This window comes from Drosophila serrata, unplaced genomic scaffold, assembly GCF_035046125.1.
Source record: "Drosophila serrata isolate PLE 108 unplaced genomic scaffold, ASM3504612v1 contig_241, whole genome shotgun sequence".
Lineage (NCBI taxonomy): Eukaryota > Metazoa > Arthropoda > Insecta > Diptera > Drosophilidae > Drosophila > Drosophila serrata.
In genome coordinates this window covers 1,757,379-1,780,405 of record NW_028257139.1, presented here as the reverse complement: position 1 = coordinate 1,780,405, position 23,027 = coordinate 1,757,379, and the positions used below count along the sequence as shown (strand labels likewise).

Here is a 23,027-nt window from a genome sequence, read left to right as displayed (position 1 = left end):
TGCTCTAATAAAAACGGCGAGCTAGCGATGAATTTCGTGAGTCATGGTGGAAAATTCGAGGAAAGCGTACCGATGCGCAAAGAATAAGAATAAGCGAAGAAGATAAAGTTATTGATTAAAATTTCTGCTACAAAAATATATATATGTAATTGCATATTGTAAATGTCTTAAGTTAAGTGATATAAACCAGATATTTGTGTAACGTTTACCATTTTAATACGCGTCAGAGTCAGTACAACGAGTGAAGCATTCGCACACAAAGAAACGGAGTACTTGGCCAGCGAGAATACAACAGAACAGAAAACGCTGCGCAATAGACGGTGGTGTACATTAGAGTTTAACAAAATCGAAATCAGAATCAGTTGAAAGTGTGATTTTTTTGAGCCTTTGTCTGTAAGTGAAGAGAAAGCTTTAAGCGGAATTACATCTATATATAAATAAATACGAAGCCAGCCCGTCGCCATTTTGAAAGTGATTTTACAATACATACATATACACACAACCACAAATACGAACACATACACATCCAGCGAGAGCATATACGCATATAACCCCATCTAAAATCCGTGGAAACGCAAACCAAAATCCAATTTCCGCAACATTTTAAAGTGAATCAACAAAATCAAGGCAACTTTTAACCAAACTCAACCCCAATTGTGTATATATAACGCTTGTCGAAACAATCGGAGTCTGTATATCAAAGTGGCTGAGAAAACCCCCGCAGCTGCACCAATCGATAACTGCGACATACACACAAAACACATACACGTTCGTGTGGAAGGTCTACGGCGAAAAAGTAAGTCGCAATTGTATTGGTTATCGCTGCGCTGCTCTGCTGTGTCTGTATGTGTCGATTCATTAATTCAGGTATTCTCGCTGTGCGCCTGAGTGTGTGCGTCCCTCTGACGTCCCCAGACGTGTTTGCGAGAGAATAGCCAAACAAATACAAAAAACAGAATACAAAATACCTTTTGTTGACGTAAATGGCACATACAGACATAGTACATATGCACGATAATGCAGCCGTTACGTTGTTAGCACTACGTTACAGGTTGTTGCTACCTGGAAATCAACTCGTTACAAAGTTACATTTCCCTTAACTGTTTTCCTTATTATGCATAATATGTGTACCTACAGAAGCGGTCAAGATAATAGAGCAGCTAATGGTCTCTTTTTATTCGTTGAGTTTAGGGGATGTTTTTATTCCTGTTTTTTTACATTTCCTTTGAGCGAAAATTCTTTGTTTCGTGTTTTGTATTACAATGAAATATTTATATTCATGTTTCTCTTGAACTGTACTGCATTATGCATATCTCTTGTGCTGCAGTTAAAAATTAGCATATAAATTGATCCTTTCAAGGATTTTCAAATGATTAAAATTTATTGTTTTGAATAATTACAATGGACTTTAACTATAATTTGTATACAGATTTAAGGCAAATGTAATGTTTTCCCCAGTCATATTTTCAGTACATTTAAATCTTTTAGTTTGTAGTACTATGTATCTTCTATTATACCCAATAAAAATAGTCCTATTCCTTTGCTCAATAGTATTCTTCGATTTCTTTTTATTTTTTCATAAAACCAATAATAGGATCAGCACGGCTTGGAATGCAGTATCAGCAGTCAAATCAACAGAGTACCGAGAAGAGTTTGCGAAATTATAGCTAAGGATAGCGCTTAACCCAGAGTAAAAGAGATAAATCAACAGACTGATAAACAATACATAACGTTACAAGTTAAACTATATAAAGTAAAGTAAACAGCAGCTGTAAATAAGAAGAGGAGGAGAAGAAACGACGCCAAGCAGCAGTGGACGCAGCTACGTGCTCAACCGCCCGTCGTCGCCCTTTTGCTCGCCGATTTCATTTACTTTTTGAATTTTTGGAGGAGGAGCATCAGCATCAGCGATTAGAACCAAAGAAAAGCACGGAGAGCGGTGGAAGCTAATCAACAACAACAACAATAGCAGAGCGATCGAGTTTGGTTTCGATTTATAAAGAATTGATTTAAGTGCGTGTGATATTTAACGTTAAGCATTAATTTAGCGAAATAACCAAAAACAAAAAAAAGGCAAAACAGCAGAAATTTTAATAGATAGAAGGAGGAGACGACGAGAGTGATCAGTGATCCAGAAAGAAAGAGAGAGAGATCGGCAAGCGACGAAATTACTATGACATACTCGCACAATAGCGTTAGGAACAACATCAGAATGACAACCGCATCGGCAACCAAGTCCATACGATTGAAAAAGGGAGCCGCAGGAGCAGCGACCTCCGCATCCAATTCATCCACCCCCTCGCCCACATCCCCGACATCCGCATCGGCGTCCGCCGCACCCCTTCCCGTATCCGCATCCGCACCAGCAACACCCTTGGTAACTGCACATTCCAACAGTATTGCCAGCAGTACAAATCTCATCCAGAACAACTCCCCCCACTTCCTGAGCTCCTCGCCGACGAGCCTGGGTCTCTCCAACCTGGCCACGCCGCCCAATCAGAGGCAACGGCCACTGCAGTCGCAGTCCCAGTCGACCGGAGCCCAACGCAGACAGCAGCAGCGTCACTCGCCGCAGCAGCAGGGATCCGCCACCGGAGGAGGGGGTGGCTTCTTTTTCGCCAACAACAATAGGCGGACCGGAGGAGGACGTTCGCCCCAGGGAGCGATGCAAGTGCGCCAGTCACCCGCCACCATTCTGGGTGGAGGCTTCTCGCCAGCTGGAGGATCGGCTCGGAAGCAGAGGAAGAGCCCGCCGCTGGGTGGCAAGATCTCGCCACAGCAGATGCAAATGCAGCAGCACCCACTCATACCCACCGCACTGACGCATTTCGCGGGCAGCAAGTGCTTCGATGCACCAGCTCCAACGGCGCTGCCCAAGCCGCCGCAGCACTGGACGCGGTCGGAGGAGAAGCTGTCGTCGGTGTCGATGTCGATGTCGCTGCCAAAGTTCCAGATGATGCAGACGGGTGGCCGCTCGAAGCGGAATCTCCTCGACGACTTCGACACGCACAACCTGAAGCTGCTGCTCAATGTGCAGTCGTAACCCTGGTGCTGGAGGATCAGAATCTGGAGCAGAGGAGCAGGATCTGGATCTGAAGCTGGATCTGGATCTCGAGGACCGACTTGAATGGCATGAACACCCGGAGGACCCCGAACCCGTCAATGAGTTGCAAAAAATACAAAACGAAATGAATATAAAAAGTAAAAAAAAAATGAACAAAAATTATAAAAGAAAAAATGCAAAATGAAAAACTAAAAAAAAAATCGAAAACGAAAATATTTCAACTGAAAAATTTAACTTTTTTAAACAAAGCAAAACAACAAAAAAAAAAAAAAGAAAAAACAAAAACAAGAGTAATGTTTGTGATCTCAAGTGTGTATCATAAAACAATAAAACCAATTTGAGAAGCTATAAGGAGAAAAGTGAAAAACTGTTTCAAGGAAAGCTGAAAGTAAACAAAAATTGAAATACACAAACAACTGTCCTCACACAACCGATACAACAACAACAACAAAAACACCAACAACAACGACAAAGAGAACAAATAAACACAGCGAAAAAGATGCAAAATTCCCCGCTATATATCAGCAGTTCCCTCCCCCTATATAGAGAGCCCCCTCTCCCCCCACTGTCAACTTCAATATGCAAACTTTATGGAAAAGAAGCTGCCGCCAATCGACAAAGTAAAACCAAATCAACAACAAATGGCTAACAGAGAGAAGATAATAAAAGAGGACGAAGATGATGATGAAGAGAAAGCGGAAGCGGAAGGAAGGAAGAACTTTATATGTCTAACAACGGATACTTCACAACTGAACATTGTTTTAAACGTGATACGCAAATAGACTTGAAAATTAATTAATAAGTAAAATTATAAATATAATAATATTTATGAGTAATTCAACAAAAAAAAAAGGAAAAATGGACGCTAGAAGCGCAACATAAAGTACAGTTATGTTTATCCCCCGAAAAGCGGACAAAATGTGCAACGTACCTTAAATGTTGATAAAGAGAGAACGAAGCAGAGAGCACAGAGTATATTCAAGAGACACGATAATACCTATAACTAAAATACAAATAATAATAATAATAATAATACAACTAATATAAATCGTATACCCACCAAATCACAAAAGACTAATTCAAACAAAAACTCAACGACAACAACTCAACGCGGCCGCAGCAGCAGAGCAGCAGCGCAAAATGCATTCAACTTGCCTAGAAGAATCGTTCATCTATAACTCTACAAAACATCTATTGTACGGCCTCTCCTCTACCTTAAGATATAGATTTCACTATTGTATTGTAATTTTTGACTTACCTTATAGATACTTCCATTACTTTTAGTTAAACGTCGCGCGAGAGAAAAAGCAATTGCCCAAAAAAACAATTAACTGAGCTACATATGCGTACATGTGTAATTATTCTTAATCTGTAATTGCGAAATGGCTTTAAAAAATTCTAATTTAAACATTCTTGAATTGTACATAGAAAGGAACAACGCTAAAATGTTCAAATAAAATTTTTCGAAAATCGATAAATCGATAAACAAATACGAGAATAAGATCGATCAACACAATGTAAATGCAATCAAAATGCGTAGTAGCAAGCGATCGGCCGGCGCAAGCAAGATTTTAATTTATTCCAAAATATGTTTGATCTTGCGCTAAACAACAGCGTAGTAAACAATTGTGAAAACAACTAAAAAAACGAAAACTATATAAGTTGCAATCCCAAAGCGAAGGCTTTACAAGAGAGTAAGAGAGATAGATGTCGCGAGAGAAGAGGATGGGAGAAATGATACTACTTTATGTAAACTATTCGTTGATGCTCAATACTGAAACACTTGAACCCAGTACCTTATTTTCATTATTAGCATTACTTATTAATTGTTAACATTAATATGTATGTAAATTATTTAAGATACCACACACACACACACCCTACCCCCCTTAAGCCTTCCCATTACCCCCTAATACCCAAACGTCCAAATCCAAAGTTATTTGTATTTTGCGTAGAATGAGGCAGCGTGAGTTTTGTTATGTGTTTTTGCCAACTGAATTGGCCCCTAAGTGATAAGCCAAAAACAAAAAGCAACCCCAAAACCTAATTGATAGTGGAAAAGCCCCAGAAAGAAAGAACACTTGAGTTGTGTTTATGCATATTGTTTAACTTCCCGAAACAGCTAAATTACGAGAGAAGAAAAAAGAGAGAAGAGAAGAGACAGAGAGGGAGAGAAAGAATAAGAAAGATAAAGAGGAGGAAACTACAAGAAAACACTCGATGATAGTTTTAAAAAAATGTTGAAAAGCCAAAAAAGTCAAGTACTGTTTAGGTTTACTGAGCAAGTTGTCATATATTGGTAGCTTTAAAGCTTGTATCTTCAAGTTACACTACAAGTACCCCCGCCCCCCCATACACACCTACATACATACATATATGTATCCCCCACAACTACTTAGAGTATTGAACGGAGCGAAGGTCGTTCGAGCAGTGCTCGAGCATGACCCCAGCTCGACCTCATCCTCCCCGCCACCCCCCAAACCCCATAAACACTATATAAAAAAAACTTGTCGCGCAGAATTTTGCATTTTTTTTAAGTGTAAGCCTAACGTTTGTTACTTACTGGACGTCAATTTAAGCGAAGAGGAGCAGAGAACAGCTTAGATTTCTTTGAAGGAGAAACCAACAGTCCCCCCCCCCCAAATATTTGTAAAAGTTAAAGAATATTAAAAAAAAGAAAAAGAGACCAAAACAGGGCCAAAATCCGTCTGCTCTGCCTTGGACTGTGGGCACAATCGTTGCGATTCGCCGGATTTTTTCAACACCAATCAGTACAAATTAATTTCCATTTCAAAGTTATGGAGCTCGCCAACCAACATCATCAGCGAGGGCTCCCCGTGCGAGTCCAAGGCGCTTGTGCCCCCATCCAAGGCAACTGCGGATTTACTGGCCCCCGAAAGAGAATTCAAATTCAATTTTAATTTACATTTAAATTTAAAGCGTAACGACGACGATTCGACCAAGTTCGAATATTAATTTTAACCCTTTTGTTTTAAGCCGATAAATGATTCGTCGTTCTAAAAAGAAGAGGAAAAAAAGGAAAGAAGAAAACCAAGCACTATGTATTTTTTTTTAATTTCTCCATTGATCTAATTTACAATTTAATTTGCAATTTTTTGTGATACTTTGCTATATTTTTAAACCTGGTATATATACAAATTATAAAAAAACAAATACAACTGAAGAGAAAATGATAAATTACTACCCACACAATTACCATAAATGGACCACTAAGATGAATATGAAGAGAAGCAATTTCGCAATTCAATAATGTGTAATTAATAGAAACGAATGTGAATAAAAACTGAAAACAATTTGTAAAGCAATATTGGAATTGTGTTAAGTCCAAGTCAACTTGTAACATTTGAGAAGAATAACTAAAGAAACCCCACAAAACCAACCAACCATCAACAAAACAATAGAAAACTGAATACCGAAAACGAAAAAAAAAAAACAAAATAAACAATTGTACATGGCTTTCGTAAAGTAATTTATTAAAGCTTTGTATAATTAAACAAAAAAAAAGAACCAAAAATTGTGTTTTTATTTGCCTTATCACGTACACTTTTTTGTTGGCGATTTTATTTTCAGAAGCTAATCGGCAAATTCCAGAAAACAAAAACCCCACCACATTCCAGAGGAAGCGAACATGTGCTCCAAAAAATTCCACTCTAGCGAAGTTCTCACATGTTTCAGGCTTTGATTTGCGGCACGAATTGTAAGCGAGAAATTGGAAACACACCAGAATCAAGTCTCAGACTCAGAGATATACACATTTAAAACAAGATCCAAACAAAGGCAGCTGCATTTGTGCAGCAAAAATACAAATTAAGATACAAAAAACGAAAAGAAAATTTTGCAGAGCCGAGGAGCAAAACACCCTTGCGGGTCGTCCAGGCCAGAAACCAAAACAATTCCAATTCCGTTTCAATGTGAATAACTATCCTGATTGTTCCTACGTTAGTTATGCCTAGATGTCTCCTATATATTTGTGTATTCGTAATCGGATCAAGTAACGGCAAGGCAAGGCAATGCAATGCAAGGCTTGGCAAATGCAAAACACCAAACACTCACACAAAACACCTTAAGCAATAAGTGCGAATTGTCATTGTGAGTTTCGCAAAAATTTGTATACAATGCAACAGTTTAGCATTTTATAGATTCTTACACGAAAACAGCATGATAACGATAAATGTTTAAAGGTTTTACTACAACACCACAACACATAATATAAAATATATATACATATGTACAGAGAGAGAGCTCACCAAACATCCAAGTCAAGTTAGATCGTAAGAAAAACCCAACAAATGCCTAAACAACGATCAAACAATCAATGTGTAAATCCCCTTCCCAAAATCACCCTAGCAAATCGAAAAGTCCCCTAAATCCTCATCCCCTATCCACCTTCCCCCAAGTCCCCTAAAACGTGAACAAAGAGATTGAGATATTTTCAATGAAATCGCGCTAAGAATGGATCCAGATGCAGTCGAAACTCTTTAGCTCAAGCTTTTGTATCTTAGATTTATACTTCTTAATTGAATATCCAAGATTGGGGATTTTTACTGTAATGATTTATGTGGAAAATTATTTTTTGTGGTCAAAAGAATTGTTTGATTTATATGGAAAGTTTATTAGTGTGTTCAATATAATTGTGAATACATTTATTCATGTCTCTTGGATATGTATTAATGAAGATATATCGATCACTAAAAATGAAAACCAATATCCATAACTTAATAACGTTGAATTGATCATATTCCGGAACGAGTTCTTCTTACACCCTTTTAAAACAAACTTAAAACTTAAACAGGGCATGCTTAAGATAGAAAAGAATTTTTAATTAACAATCTAAATTTAGTTTTGTGGTTGAAAGAATTTTTAAAATTCAAGGTTGTTATTTTTTTTGTTTACTTGGGGTTTTTATTTGTAAATATAAATATTTTATAAGTTATAAATATGCCAAGGCAAACACTTTGTGTTGGTAGCTCTAAGCCTTTCGAAACTGTGATATTTTTAACGATCAACAACATTCATAATTATTTAATTCGATCCAGACTTTTCTGATTTTTACTCATAGACGTTCGATAAATATAGGTTTAAACTTATTTGATTTAATTTATTGAAACCAGTAAGGTTTTCACTGTTGATTCACAAACCTATGAAGTAAATAGTCATTGTGACTAACAATGAAACCCCAAACTTGCAACAAAGATAGGCTTTAATACATATTTTGTGAAAATAAGTCTTGGCTATTGAGAAACTTTGAATTTGAGATAAAGCTGAGCTAGAGAAGTTTCGATTGTATTTGAAAGGGGATCCCCCCAAAAGATGCTGGATCGAATCCCGCAGAAGAAGGACTTTGCCGAAACACACTGAGAGAGAGCGGTCTGGATCAGTTTAGTTCAGAGGTAAGTGGGCAAAACGCGAATATGACTCACTGGGCAGAGTAAACTAGTATTATCTAGGTGGATTTCTCTAGAGGTTGCTCGAACAACGAAACACAGAAGAGACTCCAAACGACGGGCAAATGGTGAACGTGCCTCGAATCACCTCACCTCGCACCTCCCGTTACACGCAGAGAAAATTGAATTAACAAAGTAATCAAAGTAACAAGTTTGAAATTATAAAGTTTTTCAGAATTTTAATGTTTGATATAAACAAATTATATTGTTCTATTTATTTTCCTTCCAAGAAAAGTTGGAATAATATCTCTTCTAGTTTGAAACAAATCCAATACTTTGATTGATCATACACTGATCAAAACCTTTTGTTTTCTCTGTATTCTCTTTATTTGATGTTGTTTTTTCTGTTTTTACCTCGACTCTTTGGGATTTCTTTATAAACGATGTCGCAAAAGAAAACTGGATTTACCGACAACATACAAAGTTGGCAATGGGCTTCGGTTTTGAATTCGGTGTCGTTGTTTACCGCTTGGCTACCTCTTGAGAGTACATATGAACGTACATATATAAGTACATTACTATATATGTAATGCTATATGCATAAAACCTATCTTCGATCGGTCAGAAACGGAGACAAAAAGAATACAAGAGAATAACTGTATGGGTTGTCCATATTTGTGCATTGAAAGCCTTTTCCCCCCTGCCGTTGATTTCATTTAATGCTGAGGCCCGCAGTCTTTAATTTTTCCACGTTACGTTTTTAACGATTTCTGGCCACCCCCGACAGACAGACAGACAGATACATATATATAAATTCAAATATATATGTACATATATATATGAACGTATTTTCAACACACTCAAACTTGAGGCAAATCAAAAGCGTAAACAATTTTGTTTTTATTTCGCTTTCTGCTGCTACTCTTTTATTTTTATAACGCTCGCAGCTCGAGCTAATTGCAAACGATAAATGGCGACGACGATAGTGGATTTTACGGGGTCCCCGCGGTATGGGGGCTCTATATATCTTGGCCTCTCGCTCTCACGTTCGTTTAGATTTGCGGTTGCGAGTTTCCATTGTTGTTTTTGAAAAAATAAAACAAAACAGAAAGAAAAAAAAACAAGAAAACGTTGAAAAACAAAAATCTAAAGCTTACTAAAAAAAACAACAACTATAAATCATGAGAAACGTGACTTTATAGAAAACTATATATGTACCCTTCATTTAACACTCGCTGGAGTGAATTCATTCAACTATTTCATGTTAAACAAATGATCCAAGGCTCTGATCTCAATTTCATATTTCCACGATATCAATTCAATACCCTACCATGAATACAACACGTTTAGATCTTATTATCGGAGAAGTTTGTGTTTTGTATTTCAAGTAAACAGATTCAGAGGTGTTTTGTTCGGTTCTAGGTATGAATCTGAATGTTGAAAAAATAACAAAGGTTCTGAGAATATATACTAGTTATGCTTAATTTTGCAAGAATTATATTCATTGACTTTACTCTAGTATCAAAAATACTGAGTTTTCTATCTAAAGATCACAATATTTTTTTGGGTAAAACAGACTTCTAAATAAAAATTTAAGTACCCTGCAATGATTTACGGGATTCATAGAAAATAAGTACAATAATCATTTAAAGGTATCCCCTTTTGGAAAAGGTTTTTTATCGGCTTTCTTAGCTTATCTTGTTTCCATCTTCACCCAAAAACCCATCATACTCTCTTCTCTTAGACAGGTTATAAGTAAGGGGTATCAAAAGTGAGACGAGGCAAAAGCAAAAAGTGTGCGTCCACTGGTCTCGAACTGGGCCTGGTAGATGTATCTACGCAATTGGTATCTGTAAGATACACACGCGCTCACTCACACACATCCCGAGTGCGCGGAGTGGCACAGAGATACTCGTTTGAGAGAGACGACGGATGCCGTTCATATTTACAAGTTTTGTGCGTTGGTCTCTGACGACGACGACGACCCCTTGGCCTCCTATCTCCCTCCATTCTCCATTCCCCACTCTTCACTCTCCTCCCCGTTTTATTATTATTTTTTTTTATATTTTTGTACACCCCACTGTGCATATGCGTGCAAAGTACGCAAATGCTAAAAAAAAATACAAAAAATAATATGAAAAATATAAAAATAAGTTGAGTACACATAGAAAAATATGAATCTGAAAAGGTTTGGCTTGTGGGATGTGTAATATTACATTGAATTGGTAAGAAACCTAATGATTAATATAAATTTCTTTACTAAATTCATAATTGATGAAGATTTACTGATCACTAAAAACAAATACAAAGTTGCCTAGCTTATAAGGGTTAAAATTACTTTAAAAATTTCCTGATTAAATATACTCAAACCCAATAGCTCATCCTTAAGATACATATTTTTCTTCCGTGCACGCACATATTTTGGATATGTGTATGGGATAGGCAATCGTCATGTGAGTGTATTTTGTTGTGTTGTGTCAACGGTTATTTTATTTTATTTTCTTCTTCTTTTTTGTTTTCTTGTTATTTTTTTTCAGGCTATGGAATAATTTCATTTTGCTGCGCAATTTCTACTATTGATTCGCATATTTGTTTTATGCTTTTCTTTAGCCTGCCCCTATCGGCGTGGCTTCCATGAACTGCCCCGCTTTGCTTTGATACAATTTTCTAAATTAAGGCATACTTTTGCACAAACAAACATGTGTATATATGTGACTAAATATATAGTACAAGTATATATAGACGGCGATAGCATTCGCACCTTATCGCTATAGTGGCTCTGTGTACATTATAATTATTATTGCACGCGTAAACAGAAAATAGCGATATGAATGGTTGTTGTTACCTCAAAGTACTTGATAAGCGGAGCAATACATAAAAGCAGATGTTAACCCTTGGGCGAGCCCAAAAAATTTCGATGAAATTCGTAACGGAAATGGCTTTGTGAAATAACAAAACAATAAAAAGGTGGATGATTCACGGATTCAAAATAACCATGCGGGTTATGCTGGTTCTCCCCCTCAACCCAGGCGAAACTTTTATATCAAATTTGTTAACTTTACAGTCGCATGCACGTGGGAACCGATGTGGGAATGGGACAATCTAAAGTAATTTAATAAATAATAAACGGGGAGAGTTATTTTTTACCACAAGCTATGCGGAATGTGTATTTTTAAAGGAACATGTATGTTTAGTGTAATTGCTAGCTACACTCTTCCACGTGGAATTTTATTTCGAATATTTTCTTTACATATTGTTCTGGGAAAAATTTTGTATATATTTCTAGCATTTAGTATAAATATGTATCTTTATGGTTCGCTCTTTTGTATTAGGCCCTTCCACGTGTTTACCACCTTTCATTTAATATTATCATTCTAATAGAAAGATTCTATCATACAAAGTAAAGTCGTAGGAAAATTACTATTGTTAGTTTGTTATTAATTAGACACAAGTTAATAAATATAAATAGATTTTACTGAGCTAACAGAAAACAAATACAATATATGAAAGGGCCCACGTGTGAAGATCTGTTTTGTAGTTCAGCATGTTTAATAATATTAATAATTAAAATAAATAATATATATGTTTTTGTTATAAACAGAATTAAAGATGTGAACATATTATTGAATAACTTAAATATCAAAACTCATTCAAATGGCCTTTTAGCTGAAGAAAAAATTAAAATACCAAGAGAAAATAAGAGTATTCTTGAATCTCATAAATACATTTATATATCGTAACCTTCATTTCAGATAATTTGGATCAGCATGCTCAACTCAACTGAATACAGTTTAAAATGTTAAATAATTGCCCCTATTTTCAGGACCTTGAAATAATTTATATTTTACGATTATTCACTGTATACACTTTTCATAATCGCAGCGACCACGTGACTTACGCTTTGTCTGGCTGTGGAAAATTCTTCCCCCCGTCGCCAGATCCCCTGGCCATTGGCTGAAAACTCATTGAATGGATCTGTTATCGGTCAAGTGAGTACACGGTGGTGATAACCCCGCGGTTAGATAAGCCTCGGATCCGATCGTGGATTGGATTCAGTGGTGTGATCACCAGATCTCGGCTTGGAATCAGTCAAACATTTTCCAGTTCCCCGGCAGCATGTCGTTCTCTTTGAGTGTTTGCATTTTTCTAGGAGTCTTTGCTTATGTCCAGGTACGTCGTTCAGGATGAAGTTCTTCCAAATTTCTGGCCAAACTCATCTGTTATCCTTGCAGAGCAATGTGCGCTTCCACTTCTCGCTGGATTTCCATGTAAAGCAGCCGGCCAATTCGACTGAAACCATTGACAAGACCATCATTGTGGAAGATAATAAGGTATCCATGGTGGATAATGAAGTAACTACGAAGTCTCCCATTGGCCAGTGGACGGATCAGGAGCAGTTCAATGCGCTCACCCTGCAGAAGGTGATCGATACCAGGAGTTCGGTGCAGCAGCTTAACGCGGAGCTCTCGCCTCTGGCGGGCAGGAGCAACGATCTGGCCAGGAGAGTTAAGCAGAGTCTGCGCTATGTCAACGATGTGGACGCTAATCTGGAGCATCTGACCAGCTTTGGCCAGCTGGTGGAGCTGCTGAGGAAGTTTGTGACTCTGGTGGATAGCTTAAGTGAACCTAGTGCCGCAGGTGGAATCCGCAGCCTGGAGTATGTCCTGCTAAAGTTAGCCCTAGAGAAGTACCAACTTCTCAGGCAGCGACAGGAGCTTGGGGAGCTCTTGGAGCGGGCGGAGAGTGCCTGGCAACGATACAGAAGCACGCAGGTGGTCCTCATGGATAACTCCACCTGAGTCGGGTGTATATGTACATAGATTTAGAGATACTTTGTTAAGAATATATTTTAAAGGCAGGGAAAGGACAAAGGCCAGAATCATCGGGCGAAGCAATCGCTGCACCATCATCTACCAGGGAAGAACGGCCCTTGAAGGGAATAAAAGGCATCGAAGGGACTTTCTGTCTATTATTCGGTTCCACTGTAATACCCAGGATTGCTACAGGTACCCTAATAGGGAAGGCAGGAGAGCGGGGCATTGAGCTCAGGGGTTGACCTAAATCTCCCTTGAATCCAGAGTTCTCTATGGATGGAAAATACGTTACACACGCTGGGAATGCCTTTTTGCACTTAGAAAAACTTAAGTATTTAATTTTCTGTAATTAATTTAAATTTAAATTCTAAAATTTATATATTTTAAGGAATATTTTATGGATATTCGGATGAACTTTATAAGCATTTTTAGCTTTAAAACAGTTTCAACGTAAAATTAAAACCTACAACTTTCGAAATTCATTCTCTCTTTTTTTTAGAGTGCACTCAGCTAGGCACATCCATTGAGCAGATGCAGGTAGTCAGGATCGAGGATGTAAGGGAGCATTTAATACCAAGTAACATCTGCCAGCGCCGTTGCTAATGGGTGAGCGAGTGAGCACGCATGAAGGAGGGTAGGGTAGGGTCCCGATCGCAGACCCGAAATTCCTGAAACCCGAAACAGCAACACTACCACCAACCGTCCCAGCCATATGCAGTTAAGTGGGAAAGTGGTCGGGGATACAGCCATTAAGGCGATACGAGTACCATTTGTTGTGTGGAGTGGAGTATGGGGGCGGGTTCAGTTTGGAACCCCCTGTTGAGGTTCTCCGGGAACTCCGGACAGCGTGGAGCTCATGTAAGGCGACACCGAATCCAAAATCTGTGAGTTACCCTTACGGCTTCCTTAACGGTCTTCACCGATTTCTTTTTTAGGGGTGCCGTCTGAAGTGGCGACGACTTATAAATACACTCGTACCGACCATAATTTTGCCTTTGTGTTGAGCAAAAACCATGAAGAAATCTGTATACATAATGGAAACTCGATTGGCATAAGAGAGACAAGCAATACGAATACAGGTTTAAGCTCTTTTTTTATCAACCGAAACTGGTCGAGCCGCTTTGAACCGATGTCTTATGTATCTTTTTGACAGTTTATGTTTCCACCAACAAAATATCACTGCAGGCGGTAAATACTATGTATCGAGGCCCGATTCGGGACAGCCAAGGGATTACTCGGTGGTAGGGAAAGGGAAAGTGGAAGAAGTAATATTATGGATTAACTACAATGAATACTTCTGTTGCTAGAAATTATAGTAATATATCACTTTTATATAAAATTATTGTATTTAATTTTAAATAAATTCGAGGCTAAACCTAAGACTTTTTAAATTCTATTCAAATTTTTTATATGTTTACATTTTATATAAATCCTAGTAAATTTCTTATTGGCTTACTATAGGGTAATTTTGTATAATAAAATAATCAAAATAATAATGATGGTAATGAAATCTAGGGCCTCATAATAATTTTAAAGCGTTCATTAATAGGTTTTATAAATACATCAATTGAGAGCCATATTGCTTGTCATGTTGTCATATTTTAATAAAGGCTGGTGCTAAGATTCGCACAAGAAATATTAATTTCCCAATTCAAATTAATTTCTTATTAAAAATATTTCATCAATTATTGAAATTTTGAAGAAATCAACAAACCTGGATAGCTACGGTCTTTCAAATTCCGCGCATAATGATAAAATCCGATAGCTGATAACGATAACTTGCTTTGTTAACAGCTCTTCTTGCACTGTTAAGCCACTGTAAAGGAAAAGCCAAGTAAAAAGAAAAAAAGATTTTAAAACTTACTTTAATTTGGCTTAAAATTACGAAGTATCTTGAGAACCTCGATCTGAAAGTCGAGCTTTCGGTCGGGACACATTCTTTGCATATGCGGCTTAATGCTGTCAAAGAAAGCTTGATCGGGATCGGCGGATAAAGATGAGGAAGAATTTGTTGCATTTGTACAATTTGAATCTCTCGAAATCGGAGGGACGGGAGCCTTTTCCACTGGCGCTGGATCCTCCCTGGTGTAGTTCAGATCTTCCAGAACGAAATGCAGATGATCCTGAATGGATGGTTCACTGTTAGCTGTTTCCAAATCCGATTCGTGGCCTGAACCTCTTCGCTTCCTTGGAGTTCTTTGGACAGCCGGAAGGCGTTTCCGTTTGACTGGATGTTTGGTTTCCCTCTTTAGGGGGGGTTCCTCATCGTCATCCGATTCGGTTTTCACATCCAGCAGGAAACTGAGTTCCTTTTCGTAGATGTAAGAGGCCCTGGCAACCTCCTCGCCAGTTTGACGCAGCCGGTGCACCCGCAAGTAGCTGTCACGCGTGTTTTTCCATCGCTTTAGCAGTGTTTTCACTGAGATTAGGATAGAGATATAGTGAAGAAATTAATATGTATTGAATCACTCACCAATTTCCTGCTTTTCCGGCTCGCTAGATGTCTCAAAATTCTTGCACAATTCCTTGCCAATCTGTTGCCAGGCTTGATCTCTCAGCTCCCTATTGTGGAAGTTCGGGTGGCGCCTTTCCCATATTATTGAGCGATTGTGCACCGCCTCAATGAACTCGTACATGGAGTAACGCAAGTTATTGCCCGCCGATCGAAGAACCTTGTGGTTTCCCATGTTTACTTTTTGTTTTGTTTATTATATTGCGACGGACAACAACTAAGACTAGCGCCTTACAGCACCCAGCGGCCTAACAGCACTCGTCAGAGCGTTGCCACCTGGTATCGATATAAATAACACACTGTTAAATTTAATTTATAAGACAATCGTAATTATTTTTAAATTAATCATCTCGACCAAAAATATCAATATTTTGTTAAATAAACCTTTAAAATACTTAAATATTGACTTTTTAATTTATTTCCCAAGCCGCGTACAAATACCACATTTTTTTTGGTCAAATATTATATATTTAACATTCTTTTTAAAAGCTATTAATTTGTTCGTGCCTCATTTAAACGCATTGGACTGTTATGAAACACATTGGATTTGTTATGAAAATATGAGTTTCCAATTTTGTGTTTATTATTAAACATATACAGATAGGTCAGTGTATTATTTCTGGTGTTGTTGTTCTGAAAAGCGCCACTCGAAAATGCGAGAATATGACCGAGTAATACGTGTACGTGTTAAATTAAGAGAGAAATGTGAGTTTTGATGATTAGTTCTGAAGTGCTTTCTGGATTTCTGGATGAGTTCTATTGTTCTACATGGGCCTGCCCATGCCGCGACCCATGCCCATGCCGCCGCCGGCCATCGGTGCCTCTCCGGCCTTGGGACTCTTTATTGTCTCGTCCACGGACAGAACCATGCAAGCAGCCTCGGCAGCCGCCGTCAACGCGTTGATCTTGATAATGGAGGGCTCCCACACGCACTGCTCGTAATTGTCCGAGATATCCTCCTTGGTGATGTCCACGCCATACCACTGACCTCCTGAAATTTATAAACGGAAAAAAATTAGATTTTGTTTCAATATACGAATACACAGAAATAAGATTTTGAATCCCCCAACGACTTGAGACAGTTAACATTCCAAACTAGGTGGCAACTCTACCTATAGCCCGCGCAACACACAAATCGCTGCTGTGCGAAAGAGCACACACTACAGCTACCGTTCTTGGAGCGAGAGAGAGCGAGAGCATAGGCTGAAAAACACGCGTTGCTGCAAAAATTTCTTTTATTTGTTTAAATTTTCCAAACCAAGCGAGATATACAATGTCTAGCTCCGGGAGGAAGCGCAAGCAGCAGCTAAAGCCACGCCTGGACGAACACCGCTCGCCGGTGAAGCGGGATCGTGCCGACATCAAGACGGGGCCCTTGGATCGCTATCCGGCACTGGCGGATTATGACCTAAGTACGGCAGACATCAAGCCGGACCTTACGGAATTGCAGCTCCAGCTGGCTGCCGAGCAGCGGGTGGTCACCAATTCCACCACCCACACGGAGTTGGACCAGCAGGAGAGCGACTCAGATGAGGATGGCTATTCAGAGACGAATTACCACGCGGCCGATGTCTTCTGTCAGGGTAAGGTGGTTCCCCCACCCATAACTCTTTCCTCGCTTATGTAACTTTCCCCCCAAAATGTAGATGAACCGGATGACTATGACCCGGAGTGGAGCACCCAGCAGGCGGGCAGCAGATTGCTGTTCAAGTTCCACATGCCATCCCCTCAGACGGCACTGAAGGGCGTCCAGTGTCCGCTGCACTTCTTCAACCAACTGCTGGGCTACCGCTCCAAGTTCTTTGCCATGATGGCGAAAGGTTGCAACCTCAAAGGAGGATTTCTATCCACCACTGTCGAGGAGATGGAAACCTTTGTAGGCCTCTCACTCCTCTTAAGCGACGTGAAGCTGGAACACCTAGCAGATTACTGGAGCAGCAACAAGTACTATGGTTTTGCCGGCTTCGGCGAGAAAATGAGCATGGATCGTTATCGCCAATTGTTGCATTCCCTAAACTTTGACGTTCTCCAACCTCAAGCGGGAAGGGCCAAGGACAAGAATGATTTCCCTCTACTGAATTTCATCAACGAGCGCATGGCCGACCAGCACATTTGCGGCCAGCACCTGGTGCTCAATGATCCCATTATTCTTTGGAAGGGAAGATTTAGCTACCACAAAGATCTGCCCGACAAGTTCCGCTGCAACGCCCTGGTTCTACACTTGCTGACCGAGCAGAATGGCCTGGTAGTGAAGCTCCTACCCGAGATTGTGCGACGTGAGGATTCAACCGCCTGGGTACGCAACTCCCGGCAGCTGGTGGAACACCGAACCAAGCTGGGTTTAAAGCTTGTGGAAAATCACCAAGGCGGACGGACTGTGTATGCGTCAAAGTTCTACGGCAGCTACGGCCTGGCCTATGAGCTGACCAAGAGGAGCACATACTGTACTGGCATACTGGACAGGAATAGATATGGAAATAGTAAGGCTTTGGTTCACCAACAGTTGGCTCCCAATAGCATCGCCACCAGCTATGCCTCCAGCCTGATGATGGCCAAGTGGCGTCGGCGGGAAAAGACCTTGTACTTCTTCAGCTCCGACTGCCTGGCCATCTACGCCAAAGAGATGTCCATGCAGAAGACGAATGCCAGACCCAAACTGATCCAGGAGTTGGACTGGCAACTACGACATAGCAGCGAGAGTCGTCAGCACCTGATTCACTATCAACCCGGCTGCCAGGACCTTCCCACAAACCAGAAACTGGCCATCTTCCTCCTCAACATCCTCGTGTACAATGCCTATTTACTATACGTAGCCAATGCACAGAACTCACGCAGTGGACGCGTCAAAAGCTATTCGGAATTCCGTGTGGCCATTATTAAGTCACTGCTTAAAGAAGAGGCCGCCAAGGAACCGCTGCCGGTCAGTCCCCAACTGGTAGAGAAACCCGAAAAGGGCAAGCAGAAACAAGTGGCAGATGAAGCGATAAAGGAGATTGAGCATGAGCCCGCTCAGATCCAGCAGAATGGGAAACCAGCACGAAAGAACTGTCGCTATTGTCATAAGGGCGGTATGCTGCAGTTCAGCAAGTTTATGTGCAAAACCTGCCCGGACAAGCCGGGACTGTGCTGGGAGCCCTGCTTCCGTCTCTGGCATGAGCAGCTCAAAAAATAACCGAATTTTAAAGTAAATTTTAAATAAAATTGATTTTTAAATGTACAGGTGCGTGGTTTTCATTAAAAAGTATGGTAAAAGCATACCCAACTTTATATTATTAAAAATTGCGATTGCTTGAAGGAAAGTTTACTGAACATATAATATATCTAAGAAAAACGTTCATGTCAATCAGGGTCGGCTATCGCATGCCAAGCTCGGAGCCCGACAAAGAAAACTAATAACGAACCACAAGCATAAGGAAATGTAATTGCATCTCCAGGTGTGTTTTGCTTTTGTAAGCCTGACTTGAAAATTCTAAGCTAATAGCTAAAATCTAACGCTACTGCGTATTATATTTATTTAGGTTTCATACACTTACCCTGAGCGTGCTTCTGGCGGAGCTTGTTGAGAATGTTGGTGGCATCGAAGCCGGCATTGTCGCACAGCTGGCGCGGAATGATCTCCAAACCCTTGGCGATGGCAGCAATAAGCAACTGTTCCTTGCCGGCAATGGTGCGCGAGTAATCGCGCAACAGCTTGGACAGCTCCATTTCGATGGCACCGCCTCCGGCAACGACAGAGTCGTGCTTAATGGTGCGACGCACAATCATGATGGCGTCGTGAAGCGAACGCTCTGTCTCCTCCAGGAACTGTTCGGCACCACCGCGCAGGATCAGGGTGCTAGTCTTGGCATTGGGACAGCCTGTGAAAAAAAGTTATAGTAAGTCTGAGATCTGCTTCGATTAAAAAGAACAAAAATAAATTCACCTTGGAACAAGTTGAATCGCTCGCCGCCCACCTGGCGCTCCTCGAAGTGCTTGCACAGGCCCAGAACGCTGGCGTTGATGTCATTGGCCGTGGTCATCACTGCTCCGCCGCAGGCCTTCATTGTGCGCTTGAGATCCTCCTCGGGAACGCGGCCGGCACAGAAAATATCACGGTCGGCGAAATACTGTGTGGCGACATCACCGATGGGCAGCTTAGAGAGCACAACATTGGCGCCGGATTCGTGGATCTTGGCCAGCTTGTTGTAGAGGATCTGCCACTCGACGTCCACCACTTTTTGGTACTCCTTAACATTGTCCACGCGAATCTCGGCATTGTCGCGCTCCGCCTTCAGCTCCAATTCGATGTTCAGCAAGGCAATCTTGCAGTTGTCGTATGACTTGGGTGCCATTTCGAAACCTGCATACGAGAAGGTCTTCTTGAAGGCCACACCCGACACCAGCTGGGACTCTTCCAGGGAACCACCGGTCACCTTCTTGATGCCAATCATGTTCAGGGGCAGGAGCTCGTCCAGAGAAAGGACGGCATCCACGACAATTTTAGAGAAAAAGTCCTTCTGCTGGTGAATCAGCTTGGAGGACATGGCGGTGGCCGCACACTTCTCCAACAGAGCCCGCTGGTCCTCCTTCGATTGCTCGACAATCTGCACAGCCATGTCGTTTATCTTCTCCATGCAAAGCTGCAAGGCCTTGCGGATAGCCTTGATGATCACACGGGGATGGACGCCCTCCTCAACGAAGGGTTTCACCTGCTTGAGGAATTCGCCAGCCAGGAGCACCACACTGGTCGTGCCATCGCCTACCTGGTGGAGGAGAAATAAGCTTGAGCAAAGTCACGTGCTTGGGCGCCGCAACTTACCTCAGCGTCTTGTGACTTGGCAATGTCCACCAGGGTCTTGGCCGCCGGGTGAATGATCTCAAGCAACTTCATGATGGTGGCACCGTCATTGGAGATAGTCGCCTTGCCCTGCGAGTCCACAATCAGCTTGTCCATGCCGCGGGGACCCAGGGTGGTCCGCACCGCGTCCACAATTGACTGGCAGGCATTGATGTTCGACACCAGCTGGGGCTTGCCCTGCGACGTGTCGGTGCCTTCCTTCAGGAGCACGATTTGCGGTTGCTGGATAGGTGGATATATGGTAAACATATAGTAAAAGCCGCCAATTAGTCATCAGATGTAGGCGACTTGCGAGAAGCTTCTTTGCAGGTTATGTTTACATTCGCATGCCGCTCGCAAAGGATTTATTGTTTTTACACCTCAGGTCGCCCCCGGGTTTATTTGCAGCCTCACTTACCATATTTGTGTGATGGAGTTTACCGTTTCCACGTTAATACAGTTTAAAACAATGAAATTACTAGCAGACAGCGGCCAGGTGCTTTTTCGTTCACGTTTTTTTTTTTATAATTCAAAATACCAATGTACCCATATTTTTGTATATATTTACTTTGGTCACTCTAAATTCCGATGCTGTTATTAACATTTTACGTCTGATAATCAATTTTACATGTTTAAGATACAGGGGGTCAAATTCTGTAGTATGAAATATCCGCTCTCTTCTATCTCGGGTGCTGTCGGGGGGCTGGTCGTTTTTTATTTATTTATTTGGTCTTTGTGATATTTTGTGTCTGGTCACTGTGAATCCCGCGGCTGTTATTTAAAATTTTACACGTCTATAAAAACATTTTACAAATTTACAGATACTTCACCTACATATTATTCTGTGTAGGAAGTAGAACTGATTAACAGACCTGATCCTATTAACATAATTCTCACGATTGCCTTTCGGGTATCGATAGGTAGGCGGCCAAAGCGATAAGCCGCCAGGGCTTCAAAAATACATTTTATATACAAATTTTCTTTTCAAATTTAATCATTTAGGACTTCAATTGAATTCAAATTACCAGTTTGTTTAACACTTTTATTATTCTCCCGATTTTCTATCGTTAGACCGCAAATTCGAGCCTTCCGTTAAATTATACTAAAAAAATATACTAAATTATAACGATGCAGTTACATTAGAACAATTTAAAGTTAAAAAAAAATGAACTTGTGTTTTTAAACAAAGAAACAATTTGAAAGCATATTAAAGATACTTAACCATTGTTTACTAAAATCATAATATTTTGTATTGTGATAATCAAATAATATAGAAAAATAATGAGCAAAATTATCACTAATAATTTAATAAGAGACTATTCCCATTCTTGTTGAACATTAAAAAAAACGAATTAAATAAAAAAATCATTAAATTTGTATAAATATATATAAATATTACGCTATAAATGCTCTTTTCAAAAAAAAAACTATTATTTAAAATTTAAACATTGCTTTTATTAAAGGGCACTTATTTATATTTTTTTAATCAAAAATAAGTATTGAATTGTGAATCCAGAATACAGAGTCAATTTAAATAATAACAAACGTGACCGATTAGTACAATCGATGACTTCCATCGATAGCCGTGTGACGTCACAGTTGACCTGTTGAGCGGTTTTTTGAAATCGCTCCCAACTTCAAATATAGAATTGTGATTCTTTCTATTTATATAAATTTGGCGATGCACGCACGCTTATTCCATTTTTGAATGTGCGCCGCATCTTCAGTTTGTTCCGACCGCTCAACTTGAGTGAGTTGTGCACCGAGCAATAAGGCAACAATTGGATTAAGAGAGTCGCCAAAAGGCCAATAAGACAGAACATTCAACAATAATTAGGTTCAAATGGAATCGCACAGTCTAAATCTAATTCGGTCATGTGGAATTGGAATTTTAGTTGCTCAAGACTCCTCCTAACGACGACAACGGACCACAAGTAATGCCAATGGATTCTATTTCGAATATTGCGGAGTGATTACGAAACATTTCAGGATCCTCAACGGAGATCACCGACTATGAATAATGCAAATACTGAGTGAGTAAAGTGTTTTGAAGCTTCTAGTAACTACTAGATGATAAGGCAAAAAAAAATCCCATTGCATAGAATGTTCCCCATTTCTGCGATCGTATTTGGATCTCGTTTAAACGTTGACAGACTGGAATCTGAGTGTGTTCTAATTGTGTCCATCATTCATGGTGTCGTTAAGGCGATTGTCAAATTTATTTGTGATTTGTGGAGTTCCAGCTGTTGGTGGGGTCATTCAGAGGAAGAAACAGACATACGAGGTTAAGAAAATAGCATTTATTATATTTATATTTAATTTTTTATTTTTTTATAGAGATATTAAGATCTTATGTTTTGCATGATATTAATATGTTTGATAATGCTAGTATTCATTCAGGTTCAAAGCAACAAAC

General features: G+C 40.0%; 5 protein-coding genes across 5 annotated transcripts; 3 read left to right on the top strand and 2 right to left on the bottom strand.

Annotated features, from left to right (window-relative positions):
- The first annotated feature begins 36 nt into the window (after positions 1–36).
- Positions 37–6,599, top strand: aqz (aaquetzalli). The gene is made up of 2 exons (XM_020957872.2): positions 37–796; positions 1,595–6,599. The coding sequence occupies exon 2, from the start codon at positions 2,174–2,176 to the stop codon at positions 3,041–3,043; it is 870 nt and encodes a 289-aa protein (XP_020813531.2). The 5' UTR covers positions 37–796; positions 1,595–2,173; the 3' UTR covers positions 3,044–6,599.
- Positions 6,600–9,456: 2,857 nt separating this feature from the next.
- LOC110188507 (uncharacterized) lies at positions 9,457–13,761 on the top strand. Its single transcript, XM_020958241.2, has 2 exons — positions 9,457–12,639; positions 12,702–13,761. Exons 1-2 carry the CDS (start codon positions 12,586–12,588, stop codon positions 13,266–13,268), a joined length of 621 nt encoding a protein of 206 aa, XP_020813900.2. The 5' UTR covers positions 9,457–12,585; the 3' UTR covers positions 13,269–13,761.
- Positions 13,762–15,132: 1,371 nt separating this feature from the next.
- On the bottom strand, positions 15,133–16,055 carry hng2 (hinge2). Its single transcript, XM_020958342.2, has 2 exons — positions 15,757–16,055; positions 15,133–15,702 (listed from the first exon to the last, which is right to left on the bottom strand). The coding sequence occupies exons 1-2, from the start codon at positions 15,968–15,970 to the stop codon at positions 15,149–15,151; spliced, it is 768 nt and encodes a 255-aa protein (XP_020814001.2). The 5' UTR covers positions 15,971–16,055; the 3' UTR covers positions 15,133–15,148.
- Positions 16,056–16,322: 267 nt separating this feature from the next.
- On the bottom strand, positions 16,323–21,472 carry CCT7 (chaperonin containing TCP1 subunit 7). Its single transcript, XM_020958141.2, has 5 exons — positions 21,030–21,472; positions 20,594–20,854; positions 19,718–20,537; positions 19,329–19,652; positions 16,323–16,786 (listed from the first exon to the last, which is right to left on the bottom strand). The coding sequence occupies exons 1-5, from the start codon at positions 21,030–21,032 to the stop codon at positions 16,560–16,562; spliced, it is 1,635 nt and encodes a 544-aa protein (XP_020813800.1). The 5' UTR covers positions 21,033–21,472; the 3' UTR covers positions 16,323–16,559.
- Positions 16,951–19,012, top strand: LOC110188415 (uncharacterized). The gene is made up of 2 exons (XM_020958140.2): positions 16,951–17,378; positions 17,442–19,012. The coding sequence occupies exons 1-2, from the start codon at positions 17,069–17,071 to the stop codon at positions 18,965–18,967; spliced, it is 1,836 nt and encodes a 611-aa protein (XP_020813799.2). The 5' UTR covers positions 16,951–17,068; the 3' UTR covers positions 18,968–19,012.
- Positions 21,473–23,027: the final 1,555 nt, after the last annotated feature.